The 15324-nt window shown below is 32.8% G+C and overlaps 1 protein-coding gene across 8 annotated transcripts in view; it reads right to left on the bottom strand.

Annotated features, from left to right (window-relative positions):
- Nucleotides 1-6611, bottom strand: part of LOC143232738 (xylulose kinase) — a 44231-nt gene extending 37620 nt beyond the window's left edge. For 4 of the 8 annotated variants that reach the window (XR_013017710.1, XM_076468521.1, XM_076468523.1 and 1 more), the window contains exons 1-5: nucleotides 6166-6611; nucleotides 3709-3791; nucleotides 3247-3394; nucleotides 1754-1840; nucleotides 1197-1391 (exon numbers count right to left, since the gene is read on the bottom strand). Coding sequence is in view for 6 of the 8 variants with exons in the window: in XM_076468521.1 (XP_076324636.1) it covers nucleotides 1197-1391; nucleotides 1754-1840; nucleotides 3247-3394; nucleotides 3709-3791; nucleotides 6166-6255 (603 nt within the window). In the remaining 2 variants the exon portion in view is untranslated. Of the gene's footprint in view, nucleotides 1-1196; nucleotides 1392-1753; nucleotides 1841-3246; nucleotides 3395-3708; nucleotides 3792-5956 lie in introns of all 8 variants that reach the window. The other 4 variants (XR_013017711.1, XM_076468526.1, XM_076468524.1 and 1 more) reach the window with 4 other exon arrangements.
- Between the last annotated feature and the right edge of the window lie 8713 nt (nucleotides 6612-15324).

Below are 15324 nucleotides of genomic sequence, written 5' to 3'. Positions count from 1 at the left end.
GAAGATGGTTCCTACTCTGCCAAAATTTATATACCTGTTTGCCAGTCCTACTATTCTCACCATTAAGTATGATGAAAAATTATTTATCACCAATTTGATTTACAATCTTAAACACCTCAATCACATCCCCCTTAACTTTAACTCTTCTTTTTTTCAAGAAAAAAATTTTGAGATTTAAAGCTCTCTTTGTGTGACAACCCTTCTATCCCAGATACAATTCTAGTAACCCTCCTCTAAACCTTTTCCAATAATTCAGTGCCACTCCTTAAGTCAGAAGCCCAAGACTGAACACAATACTCCAAGTGTGTCCTATACAATGAAATTATAACCTCTTTACACTTGTATTCAATACTACAGCAGATAAAACCTAAAATCCTATTTGCTCTACCAGTACTAATAACACACTGCTTGAATGGCTTAAGAGAATGGTCAACCACCACACCAAGATCCCTTTCTTTCATAATATTCCTAAAGGTATTCCCATCTAAATTATACTTATAATTAATATTATGAAAACAGCATAATTAAAACCAATTTGTCATTTATTTGCCTAACTCACTAAATGATTTTAATCCTTTTGTAAACAGCATTCTTTTCACAGCGAGCAACACCCAAGACCTTAATATCACAAGCAAATTTAAGTAATTTATTGACCATTCTTTCACCTATGTCATTGATGTAAATTAAAAATAGCAGAGATCCTAAAACTGACCACTGAATTACCCCCCTCATAAGATTAATCAAGTTTGACTTGACTCCACTTGTAACAATCCTCTGCTTTCTTCAATCCAGCCACTCTCCTATCCAATTTGCTAACCTATCCTGTGCATCTACAGATACAATTTTTTAGAAGCCTTTTATGTGATTCCTTGTCAAATGTTGTCTGAAAATTTAGATACACCAAATCTACACCCTTAACCTCATCTACATAAGCAGTAACATTTTCAAAGAATGTAAAAAGATTTGTAAAGCATAATTTTCCTTTAGTGAAACCATGTTGGGTATCCTATAAAATTCTAAATTTATAAAATAACTTTGCAAAGAATCTTCTATCAGACTTTTCAAACCTTTTCTCACAACTTATTTAAGATTAATGGGCCCATAATTATTGGGACACATTTTACTATCTTCGTTGAAAACAAGAGTTACTTTTCATTTCAATAGTAAAAAAAAACATCAAAACTTGAAAAACACACCTCAGTATTCTTGTATGCTTCAGGCTTGGTTTCAAACACTTTTGCTATTTGGTTTCCTGTATACCTTTCATAAGCCCTACACCCTGTTAATTCTGCCAACCTTTGAGCACCCCCTAAAGCTTTTTCCAGTGCCATGCACTGTGTAGTTGTGCTGCTATCCATCCAAACAGGAGAATCTCTTACACTGAAGCAGCTCTAAAATATAACAATTTAGTACAATGCTCAGTTAATCATATGTTTTTATATGCAACAGAATATATATATAATTATTAATAACTTCTGTTCAACAGTAAGATAATCAAAAAGATCATAATTAAGATAGGGTATTTATGAACTACAAATGTTAGGGCTTGCAATATTTGATAATAAAACAGTAAGTACTACCTTCCCTAAAAAATATACCAATTCTTAACTTCTTACTACTGACTTAACCTTTTAGTAATTATCAATACAAAAATCGATACACCATGTAATGAGTTTTTTTCTTACTAAGATACTGATAAATTGGGTGATTATCATCACAGTTTTAAGTATTTTGTTTTATTTTTTACACTTACCTGTAACTGTTCATGAAGAAACTTATCTGGGTGAAGATTTCTCAAAATTGTTTGTGCTCCTTTCCTCCAATAAACACTTCCATGTTGCTGAAAATATACAAAAATATTATAAATAGGCTATTGGGTGATACTGATGTTTACTAAATTATTACTGCTATAAGTTAAGTAATCAATAATAGTCATATTAATATGAAAGACCCTTTTTAACTAGTACTAAAAAGAGAGTAACAAATGCATCTTTTTCCACATTTCAAAACAACAGAGTTGTTTTATTTTAGCTTGAAAAATTAATATTAACTTTTGTCAGGACAAGATAATCAACCCTGTAATAAGTATTACTAATTAAATATACTGCTCTTACATTATTACTTATAAAGATTAAAATGCATTGCTTCATCAGTTAGCTAGTTTCATTGTTAACATATTCCTTCTACTGTAAACCCAATAATATTTCACAAGTTTCAACCTACTTAGGAAATTTATATTAGTCCTAAATTAATATACGAGTTAACAATGCAAAAAATGTCTCTATAATATAAGCATAATAACAAAACTTTTAAAACAATAAGAGTAGATATATTAAACACTCTAATCAATACTGTTATTTCCTTGAAAGGAGCCAAAGGCTACCTCAAGGGAAAATAACAGTATTAAATACTGTTATTTATACAGTAGTGTGTTGTCTGTCTGTCAGCCACTATACTTAAAATGATGCCACATAATGGACACTTAACATTGTAATTTGTATTTTACTGATATCAGTAAAACACCTGCATGCCATAACTCACAAGAATTATACACTCTGTAGGCTACACAACATGACGTATAATCTTTAAAAGCAAGAAATAAAAATATTTGTTACTCTTAATTTTGTTTTTCTTTACTCTTGAAACAGAACAATTCTGGGAGCCCTGTGAAAGTACACCTAATCAAAATAAAAATAGCAGTAAATGAAAAATTTATTGTACCTTACTTATAGATCATAAATACTAGTTGTAGGTTTAATGTTCATTAAACAACATCAGTATAACAGAGTACAAACGAAATTTAGGCCATAAATACCTTCAGTCAGACATTTTCCCACAAGTCAAACAACAAAGTTTTGTTGTTGGTTTTTAAAGTTTTATAAACTTAAGCTATGCACATGTTCCAAGTTATTTCAATAATTAAATGGTAGTATGTAGAAGATACACTAATTAAGGTTAGAGAGAGAGTCAGTGAAGTGCATCCAAACTGTGGTCTAAAAATATTGCAATAAGTGAAAGTTTAAAATTTTGGGTTCACACACAAACTACAATGTGAAGAGGAATATTTTTCAATTGCATTACTTTCTTTTTAAACTTGGGCAACATTCTGTCACAAAAGATCAAAATATACTGAAAGGTTGATCTACTTGTTGTTTGTAGTCTCAGACATACAACTATTGCTTAAAGTTTTATGATTCTGTATTTCATAATGACTGCTTCAATTGCTATGAGTATGAACCATACTACCTGTCCTGCTCCAGAAATTGCAGCAACAGTAGATAAGTCTAATCCTGTAACTTTAAGCTTTTCCATTACAAGGTCCAGAGCCTTAACCCACATAATGGATGGGGCTGTTATAGTTATATTGTCAACCTTCTGAACACCACCATGGGTTCTGAGGAAAATAATATATGTATACTTTTTAAACTGTTTAGTATTAAACTTCAAAATCCAATTATTACAAACCAAGCATCTCATAAAAAGAATCCTACAGGGTTCTATATGTAAAATTTAACACTCTGTAATATATTACCTCAAATAGATGAATTGCAATTATTAAAGACATTTACAAACAGATTTCCCCAGTTCAATATACTACAAAAATAACTTTCATTATTTTAGATGACAACAAGAAACTAGCATAAACAAGGAACCCACAAAAACAAAGATTTTACCATTGTACAAGGTTTAGGCATATTAAACACTAACCTAAATTCAGGTAATTCTGAGTCAAAATGAACTGTCACCTCATGTTTTACTTCCAAGTTTTCATTGACCACAACAGCCTTCAACTGAAATAGCATGTAAGTATAGTTTCAAAAAAAAAAAATTATATAAATGTGAGATAAAAGCAACATTGGATATGTGTATTAACTAGTTATTTAGTTAAAATGTGTTAAAAATTTCATTAGAAGATTTCTGAAACCATATTCATATCCTACTTCAAAAAGTTATAATTTGTGCAAAATATTTTTCTACAGTTTTACCATGAACATAATAAACTGAGATACATCAATATCAAACAGATAAGTTTAAAGTAACAACAAAACACAAATTCTGGAAATGCTATGCAGAAAAATAAATCAACTTAAACATGGACATCAAGAAATAAATTAACAAAGAAAGAAAATCTTTATTTTCAATGACAGTATTATGTATTTACCATAATGACCAGTTTTTTAATTTCTACTTCTACTGCTCTGGCTGTTAGGATGAAGAGAAAAGATTTCTAAACGTGTCTACACAGAAGTCCAGCAATAATTATTCTATACTGTACTGTCAGTCAAAATGTTCAAGTGCAGTATCTCATAATCCAAAAGTTACTTATGTTACCAGCTATTCTACATAATATATTAAAAAAAAACAGAAACACTTCCAAATCATAACTATTTGTATAAATATCTGTGTCACCCCTTAAGACAGGCTTGCCTCATTCCAAGGAGTGGACACATGCAGAGCAAAAATGACAACAGCTTTCTGAAAATAGCCTCTATCATGTGTAATCCTTAGCTAGCCAAAAAGATTAGCATATGTTTACAACTTTTCAATATCCAGTAACAGTGTCATAACTACATGTAGAAAACCTCCATGTAAATTATGAAAAATTACCCAAATATACTTTACAACAGATATATTATAGAAAATTAAAATTAGCTATTTTAACTATAATACACACACACACGTAAGACAAATCTGATTAATTTTAAATATTATTCAATGGTTAGAGACTCTTGACCTAAAACTGGTTTATGAAAGTGTTTTGTTTACTTCATCAGTATACTGATAATTAGATTCTTTTTACTAATAATTTCTGAGAATATAAACAGAACAATACTTGTCAAACACTTTATTCTAAAGACTGATTAGATTGCTCAGTTACTTTCTCAATGAGTAAGGATAATAATAAACTATATTCGAACTCAGGATACTTGACTTTCACAAACACGTCGGCTCCCACACAACCCACCGGTGGGACAATAGTTTTCCAGTAAGACCCAGATAACCCATTGATGAGTTGTGCTCTTTTCTTTTTAAATGGCCACTTATTGGCTGTGACACAACAGCTACATATACACTCTTCTTAAAAAAATTTAACCGTAAAATGACTAGTGGGACCATCGAAAGTATCAGTAAAATAGGTTTGGGAGCTAACGTGTTAAGCCAATGCTGTACACCTGAGCTTAAAAGACTCAAGTCCCAAGCTGGGAACCCCAAGTCCTGTTCCAACATTTACCCAATTTAATAAAACTTGTGGCCAAACCTATTAATACAACACAACTGAACACTCAACACACATTGGCATTCCCACATTAACAAACTACAACTTATAATGTATACTCACTACAATTTTGTTACACTATCAGTGAAGTGAAATTATATACATGATGCTATTATACATTTAAAAGCATCTCTTTTATTCTAACTCTACAATATTTATCATTATTATTAACTAACAGTAAGATGTGCTATGCATCTCTTCTGTACCTGTAGAATATAACGTTGCATTATTCTATTAGCATTACCTAAAATATAAGACTAAACGTAGGCCTCGTACAGTACTAATTATGATAATATTAACAGTAATAGTATATGCATGCAATTAAATAATTATGAGTCATGTTAGAGCATAAAAATCATTGTGTGAAAGCCAGGTGTGCTGATGAAGGCTTCATGAAATACCAAGTCGCACTGTTTACCACCAAAAATTGAACAATGACTTATATTGAAGTTAAAAGTGGTATTAGAAGTATACAATAAAAGTACAACTTTTATAACACACTACTCACTAGCTTGAGTTAACAAAATCAATGACAGCGTTATTTATTTTTAGATTGGATTAGAAATGTAGATATTGTCGAAATTATATATATATATATAATAGTAATAAACTGGTTTTCTAACTAAAGTAAATATTTAATATAAATGGTTTACACTGGTATGAAATGCCAGATATTACCTTAAACTTTTAATGCTTTTGTCATTACGAGACTAGTATCAGTATCAATGATCGGTAACTGGGCGTAAATTTTTACCTTGCTTCGTATTCAGTGCTTTAATCTTAAAAGTTAGGGCTAACATTCAATGTAAACTTTGGTTTTCAGTTGGAAAATTTAATTAGCAAGACAAACAGAACACCCGTAGTTGGCGTTATATGTACGACTTTACCTGTTGAGTACTAAAATCGAGCCCAAGGTATGTCCTGTTCCATTCCCCACAGAAATCACCAGTGGGAGCCATATTAACATTACACGTCATAATTACTAACAATATTTTCGTTCAGTTTCTTCGTTTTATCTCGAGTCGTCTTAGGCCCAAAAGAACGTACTCGTTTTGAGTTGGTAAGCCATCTTCAAAAAAGCAAGAAGCTACAGATAATTCCTAGTAAAACTCTTAGATTTTTCTGACTGTGTGCATGATACTCATATATCATATGAGAAATATATTATGAAGAAAATTATAACTTTTTATAAATTTATGTTATGAAAAAGAAGAATAAGAAAAACGCATGAATATTTAAAACAAGCTGCAAATATACTGTAATGTAACACCATCAACTTTGATAAAAGGCAATATGAGCCTAATGATCTTGAGTCAAGGTCGCCAATGGTAGTAAACATTGTGAAATACGCTTCGTTATAATTAATTGTCAAAACATCTTGCAGTTCGTTAATAAAAACATTTGATGCACGTAGCAGGCATACAGTTTTCATAAAACGTAAAATATTGATTGATATTTATAAGGTTCTCAAAATGTTATTTTTTAAAAATGCTCTGCATTAACAACACCACGTGGAGGTTTGAAGCAGATTATGCTGAATTCAACCGCAATTTTTAACACATATTTGCGGAGAAAAAAAAAGGAATTCTAGCTTTACATAACCATTAAAAACTGACATTCAGAGAACCCTCACACAAAGCGAGAAGCTAAAGCATAATTCACTTGTAACTATATTATAAAGGCCGACTATGTTACTATCAAAGGATACTACTTAATGTAATTCTTTTTTATTGCTCGCTTACTGAAACACTTTTAAATAAGTAGGACAAGAAATATTCGAATTATTTTTAGATAGTTAAATTTCCTTGAATAAAAATGTTTTATTGACTGTGAACTGCAGCCTTGAACAGTAGCTTAATTCAGTCTGTGAATTACGGCTTCATATATTTCTTTTAGTGCAAAGAAATATAGACTTTATAAAAGTTATAACTTGGATATAGAAAACTATTACATGCAGATAAAATTGTTTGTTTTTGTTTTTTGAATTTCGCGCAAAGTGCTCAAAGACTACCTACGCTAGCTGTCCCTAATTTAGCAGTGTAAGACTAGAGGGAAGGCAGCTAGTCATCACCCCCCCCCCTTGGGCTACTCTTTTACCAACGAAAAGTGGGACTGACCGTAACATAACGCCTCCACGGCTGGGAGGGCGAGCATGTTTGGCGCGACTCAGGCGCGAACCCGCGACCCTCAGATTACGAAGCGCACGCCTTAACGCGCTAGGCCATGCCCTTAGTATTTTTGGCATCCATGAGAATCTTGACGTCCAAACATCCAATACATATTCAATATTTCACACCATGATGATTTAGAACTTTAAAGTTTAATTATAACTTTCAGTTATTGTTCAGTTATTGTCATGTGTTATTTCAAAAAAAGAGAATTTTTAACATTTAGTTTTATTGGGTTTACTTTAGAAGCCGAATTAAAATAAAATTCAAAGTTATAGTTAGTGAAGCTTGTAATGTGTACCTGGTTTTACAGTAAAACAGTGTTCATAATTATTCACTGCAGAATTAGTGTGTGCTATATACAGAGTAAAATATTTATCTTGGAGAAAAAACAGCTTTCAGCAAATACTGATCTAGTTTATTTTGTCACAACTCTAGTCTAAGACTATCATAGTCCCTTCCAAAGTTTGAAAACTGTGAACTCAGCGCAGCAAAATTAATTTGAAATTATATTAATATTAAGTTCATTGTTTAAAATTACCTTAAAAATGTTTGAAAAACTTAACAGTTGCACATTCGATTTAATATTAAAAAAAAAAACAATTCACAACAAAACACATGTAATTTGAACTTTTATTTTAGGAAATTTCAAACATTTTCAGTTGCCTCCTGGATTATTAAGAAGACATATGAAGATTCTAAAATGTGTTATATTCAGTATTCTTTTAAAACACACATATATAACTGAACAGTAACTTTAACCTTCCACAAATTATTAGATAATGACTGTTAATCTTAATTAACATGCAGTTTGTTAAGCACAAGTCTACACAATGGGCTATCTCTGCTATGCCGACTCCGGGTATCGAAATCCGATTGTTTATTGTTATAAGCTCTCAAACTTACCGTTGAGTTACCGAAGAACAATTTACAAATATAATAATAAATTACACAGAAAATGTAACCCAAACTCATTGAATTTATAACTTTATAAACCATATAATACAAATCAATGAAGCAAATCCTGGTACCTGTAAACTAACGCCTGGAAGTCAAGGAATGTGAACAATCAGAATTGCTAATTATGATATAATAGATTAGTCTTAAAAAGAGGAGAACGTAATAATGGAAAAGATTTCATCTAAAATTATATAACTTAATATTTTAAAGATTAAGCAAGAAAAGAAATTGCATTCAGAATTTACGAAATGTCAATAAATTAGTTTTTTTTTTTAATTTCATTAAAACAAGGACTCACTAATGACTTCCTTGATTATTTTATAAATTAATACGTAAAGTTTATCGTGGCTTGATATGCTCAAGCCTCCCTTTGCTTATGAACCTGGGCCTGGCATGGCCTAACGCGTTAAGGCGTGCGCTTCTTAATCTGAGGGTTGCGGGTTCGCGCCCGAGTCGCGCCAAACATGCTCGCCCTCCCAGCCGTGGGGGCGTTATATTGTGACGGTCAATCCCACTATTCGTTGGCTAAAGAGTAGCCCAAGAATTGGCGGTGGTTGGTGATGACTAGCTGCCTTCACTCTTAGTCATACACTGCTAAATTAGGGACGGCTAGCACAGATAGCCCTCGAGTAGCTTTTCGCGAAAATTCAAAATAAACAAACAAACTCTTCTGGTGGAGGATGACATTTAATCTTCTCGTAGAAATGGAAACGTCCAAAGTAACATCACTAAAATAGAACGGTTTGTAATGCTCAAAATCTACAAATATTCCTGGTCAAGTTCTGTAGTTTTCCTATAAATAGGCGTTAATCACAATTATAGCTTCCGAGGCCTATAGCACACTGACTGTTGCTGACCAATAATAATCTTCTTTCTCTTGACGCGTTGATTTATAAACGTTTTAGGAGATGTTCTCAAAAGTTCACTTGGCAACAATACTGTCAATCACAAGTATTACATACATACCTGGTTCTTTGTTAGTTCTTACGCTCGATAATTTATTACACATTACACAGGCGGGACTTGCGTAATACACAGTCAACAATAAACGTCACATGCAAAAATGTAATGAAACAAGCGTAGGTATTAAAATAAATATATAACGGTAAATCCATTACACTAATTTCCTACTTGTGTGGCTACTTAGTTTGGAATGGGGACCTGATCTGGATAATGATGTGATGGGTTAAAGCATATACCACTCCTTAATGATGGACCTCGCCGTACTGAAAGGGGTAATCAGCTACTTTGAAATTTTCGTGATTTTTTTTTTAATCTGTTCTTTTCTATCACTTTATCCCTGGCTTATTTGTTAATCTCCTTGGACTTCATGGTTGATTTGTCATATCATCATGTGAGTTGTAAATTTACTCTGAAGTCAAGTTAAACCAATTTGATTAAAGACATACACAGACCATTACACTAATTTTGTGACCTTTCAAACGAATCTTTTGCACTTGAATTGATTTAGGGTTGTCGTAGCAAAAAGGTTGAATGCTTATATAATTCAGAATATTCTAATTTCCTTTGAAAATCTAACTTACTTACATAACATCCAGGTTTTTGTTTGTTCTTTTTAGCTTTCTCAGTTTGAAGTAAATTGTGTAGATTCTAAATATAAAGTTTCATTTAAAACTTTCATCAGCAGAAACTCAGGCAGCAACAAAATATGGAAACTTTGCAGTGGGCGAATATTTTTGCAAGACACAGTAACTACAATTGCTTAGTTATCAAAATAAGCAATAACTGAACGTTTTCTAAGTACTGCCCTACACCCCTTAACAAGAAAAGTCGAGTTTCCGCGAGTATTCTAGTTATCACCTTTCTTATTTTATGCGTTACCTATTTTTCAAACCTGTAAATGTCATTTTCAACATCCTGAACACTCAGTAATCACACAATGTTGAATCTAACTTACATATTAAATAATTTATCTGTTTTAAATAACAATGTTAGATAAGTTTGATTCTCAAACGATAAGTTTTTTTCTGAGAACTAAACAACGATCAATGCTTTTAAGTTTCTTATACAGATTTCTAATTTTAGTTGAAAAAAAGGTGAGAGAAACCATAAAGAATGCATATATCTATATTACATTGGTCAACTAACATTCTGTTGCCGTGGCGTGTTAAGTTTTATACTACTATACCTGCTTTGTTTCTACTGAACTTTACACTATTTCCTTAAGATGTGTAACGCCCTCTTTTTCAAACTGGTATTTGTTCTTTTTACTATAACGCAATCTGTGCAGTACGAACGAGGACAATCAGTCAGCAGCCACTCCGCCTATACGGTTACTCTCGAAGTTGTAGAATAATTGATTATCACAATATTATTATGTCATAGTTGAAGTGCAATATGTTATGTTTATTTGTTTGTAGTTTAAGCACAAAGCTACACAATTGTCTATTTGTGCTCTGCCCACCACAGGTATCGAAGCCCGGTTTCTAACTTTGTAAGTTCGCAGATATACCGCTGTACTACTGGAAGGGGGTGAAGCATAGAGCATGTTCAGTGGTAAATCGCTGGTAAATTCCTTGTACCTTCCTCTACACCGTCCGGCAAGCTAATAAGTTGACCAGGTTTCTCTCCAAGATGATTGATTTCTAAAGACATTCTTCAAACTTCTTACTTTAGATTAAAGGTCACAGAATAAAACTCCAAGTAATATTTGTTAATACATTAGTTAATTAATTACAAAAGTTCTAGTGATAACTATGCTTCAGATTTAGTCAAATTATACATTTTATTGTATCGCTAACCACTTTTCCTGAATATTATGATTAGAAGTGTTGAACACGTATAATATTTCTTTCGTAGTTGTTACATAACTCAAATATGCACACTTGACTTTTACATTACTGCAGCCGGAAGTTATGCATTTCTGGCTGTTGGCAGGCGCTTTGTTTCGGTCCGGCATGATCAAATGGTTAAGACGCTCATTTCACAATCTGAGGATCGCGGGATCAGATCTCCGTCACATGCTCACCCTTTCAGCATGGGGTGGCATAAGGTGACAATCAATTCAACTATTCGTTAGTAAGAGAGTATCCCAAGACTTGGCGGTGATGACTAGGGCGCCTTCTCTATTGTTTTACACTCCTAAATTAGGGCCGGCTAGCGCGAAATTCTTAAACAAACAAACAATACACTTTGTTTATCATAACGTCGTGAAATGCCTATAAGGAAAACCAAGTTGAGTTAAAACATCTCTTGATTATTACAGACTTTCCCTTCCAGGTAGGTATCTCTTTTTATGGTTTATTTATAAATGTTAGAACCATTTTTGTAGTTGTTTATTTTTCAATTATCTAATAATCAAAAGTGTCGTGTTAGGCTTATTTAAGATTCGGCATATATGTTTCATGATGTGAACGCAATATATATTTGCTACATTAGTACCAGTGTAATTTTACTATTACAGATGATTGATACATCAAATTATTCAGCTTTGACTTTGTGAACCTTCTTGAACTATGTTGTGGATTCGAATACCCGTCACACCAAACATGCTCACCCTTTCAGCCGTGGGGACGTTATAATGCGATGGTCAATTCTACTATTCTTTGGTAAGGAGTAGCCCAAGAGCTGGCGGTGGGTAGTGATATGCCAAATTAGGGACGGCTAGCTCAGATAGCCCTCGCGTAACTTTGCGCGAAATTCAAACCAAACCCATTTGAGATGTGTTGTTACAAACAAAGTATATCCACCACTGGAACTGGATGGAGAAACAGCATACACTAACACAGAAAAAGCCGAGATATTTAAAAAAAACATCTAGAAAACACGTTCAAGACACATCATGAACCAGACATGAACAGATACTTTTATAATACAGTCACAAACGTTATTGATCAAAACAGAAGCATTTTTACACCTAAATTTCCAGTCAACACTATTACACACCAAGAAAAACCAAAAAACTGGAGCACTCATCAATTGATAAAACATATCACTGTAACAGAAGTCGTAACTGCTATTAACAACACAAAAAACAAAGCCCCTGGAGAAGATGGTATCCAAGCTATCCTCCTAAAACAAGGCACTCAGATATTATATGAACACCTAACAGCGTTATTTAATCTATCACTATCAGCTGGATATATCCCCGTTTCTTGGAAGGAAGCAATAATATTAATGTTCCAGAAAGAAGGAAAGCCAGCGAATAAACCAAACAACTACCGCCCGATTAGCTTAACCAGTTGTATTGGCAAAGTATTAGAGGGGATAATTAGTAATCGTCTGTCAGTTTACTTAGAAGAAAATTCAAAATTACCAAAAATTCAAAATGGATTTCGAAAAAACCGCCAAACTACAGACCACCTGATTCGACTTACAGAATCAATTACCGACAGCTTCAACAAAAAAGAATGCACTGTAGCTTGCTTTCTCGACATTGAGAAAGCATTTGACACAGTGTGGCATAATGGCTTACGTCATAGATTACTTGAAATGGCATTACCCCAGGAAACTATTCGCTGGCTGTCCAACTTCCTGGATAACAGAATGTGTAAAGTAAATGTAAATGGGGCCCACTCAGGGTCCTTTTCACCCGAAGCAGGAGTCTCGCAGGGAGGGGTTGTTAGCTCTATATTATTTATCATGTACGTGAGTAATATGCCTCTGTCGGACCTAAATTTAGGTTATGCATCACAGTTCGCTGACGATGTAGCAGTCTGGAAAAGTGCCCCCACTCCGTCAATAGCAGCAACGAACCTACAACCAGTCCTAAATAACATCGAAGAATACTGCCAGAAATACAGAATCAAAATCAATATTCCAAAAACCCAAGTCATATTATTCAGCAGACTGAATAAGCTGAAAAAAGATCCACCAAAACTCTATATGAATGGATTACTTTTACTGACTGCTACTTCTGCTAAATTTCTAGGTCTAACCTATGATTCAAAATTAACGTGGCTACCACATATTAAAAATGTACTGATACGAATCTGGAAAAGAGCAAACTATGCAAGAAGTCTTTCAGGTAAAATCCAAGGAACATCACCAGACAACATACTTAAAATCTACAAAACGTACATTAGACCAACAATAGAATATGCATCACCTGCTTGGATTAACATAGCACCCACACATGTACAGAAACTTCAACGTATACAAAATTCAGTACTCACTTCAGCATATAAAGTACCACGTAGCACCTCAACCACATTCATGCACAAGTATGCAAACATAGACACAATATCTGAAAGACTCTTGCATAATTCTCTAAAATATTTCGATAAGAATTGGCATAAAAATGACTTAATGTGTGATCTCGACAGATATCACGTACATGATGTAAATGGTCCTAAATACCTCTCCCCTTTTAACAATATTTAAGAAATGTAACACAAGCTGGCCACTATGCACTAAACACTTAGTCCTTGTTTCTTTTTATTATTATAATTATTATTTTCTTTTTTAATCATTTTTTTCCTCTCTTTTTGAATTATTATTACTTTTTTTTTGTGCGTGCGTGTGTTACTACAAGTAGTAGTAGCATTCTCTCTATCGAGAAAAAGGAGAAAAATACAAAAAAAATATATATATGAAAATACAAAAAAATAAAAAACAACTAAAAAAAGAAGAAAAAAAAACACAAGAGAAATAATAAAAGGAAAAAAACAACAAAAAAACTTCTTGTTCGTCCATGTATGGACTGAGCCCTGAAATGAGCCTGAGTATGATGATATACTTTTACTCTGGCCCAAAGCTTAAAAAAAAAAAAAAAAAAACCCTAAAGACAGACGCTATAATCGTTCGGGAGGGAGGAAGAGGTCAAATGTACCTGACCCTCCTGGGTATTTAACAACATCAATACCCAAATATCGACACAGTGAAACTTGGAACTTGTTTCGTCAGCAAAGAGGACAAGAACTGCAATCCTTGAATTGTCCGTCTATTATTTCATTTTCTAACTAACTTTAAATCAGTTATATCACTACAGAAAACGTCAATGATTCGTCACTAGTTAATAAAATATGAACCAAAAACACATTGAATTGCTTTTGTATTTTCCTTATCTATACACACAGAAACCTAAATAATTAGGAATCTAAACTTGGTGGATGTAAATGTCAGACAAAGAAGCAAGAATTATTAATACTTTATTATTCTTATATAAATTTTACTTGCATTGTACTTTTTTTTTGCTTAGATCCGGTTAGTTTTCACATGACAAAATAAATTTAAACTAAAAAGCAAAATAAGATTGCTATGCGTGCCAAAACCTTTTCATTTGTTTATTCTCTTAAAGCTTGATAGATTTAGAGTTGTGATATCATTAAAAAAAACAACCTCAGCTGCTGAAAATACACGAGGAAATATACAGACTCCTTGGCGTAACAAATGGAACAAAAACTATCATATAATGATCTCTTGACAGTCTTCGTTTGAATCAAATAAGCTGATTAACGTCTCTAATTGCTTGAAACTACTACACATGGAGACCACGCTTTCGGCTACAGACCTCACAAGTTGAAAGTCCCTAAGGCGAATATCTAAATTATAGGTATGAGCTTTTGAAGAAAAATAAAAAAAGGACTGTCTTCAAAACTGCCTGTTTGCAGATAACAATCTTATTCGTACAGAGAGGGCGCTAAAAAACACACTAAACACATTTTCTTTAATTGTTTGTTGTTATCTATATCGCTTAGAAAATGGTATTGAAGTAGAAAATATGCGAAGTTTGTAAAATTACATTTTATCTAACCTCCACTTTGATTTATAATCAACTTAAAACGTGATAAACTGAAGTAATTTCTATTTCGTTTAGGGTCAGGTGTTTTTTAACGTGAAAGTGCTTAGGGAATGTTTTACTAAAACCGGCAAAATTTAATGAAACTTAAAGAAACAATAATGTTATTATCAAGTGATATGGACTTGATACACATTAATAAATAAATCATTAAATGA

The sequence above is a fragment of the Tachypleus tridentatus genome, chromosome 11, assembly GCF_004210375.1.
Source record: "Tachypleus tridentatus isolate NWPU-2018 chromosome 11, ASM421037v1, whole genome shotgun sequence".
Lineage (NCBI taxonomy): Eukaryota > Metazoa > Arthropoda > Merostomata > Xiphosura > Limulidae > Tachypleus > Tachypleus tridentatus.
Note: the sequence above shows the minus strand (reverse complement) of the source record. Positions and strands in the feature narration are given on the sequence as shown.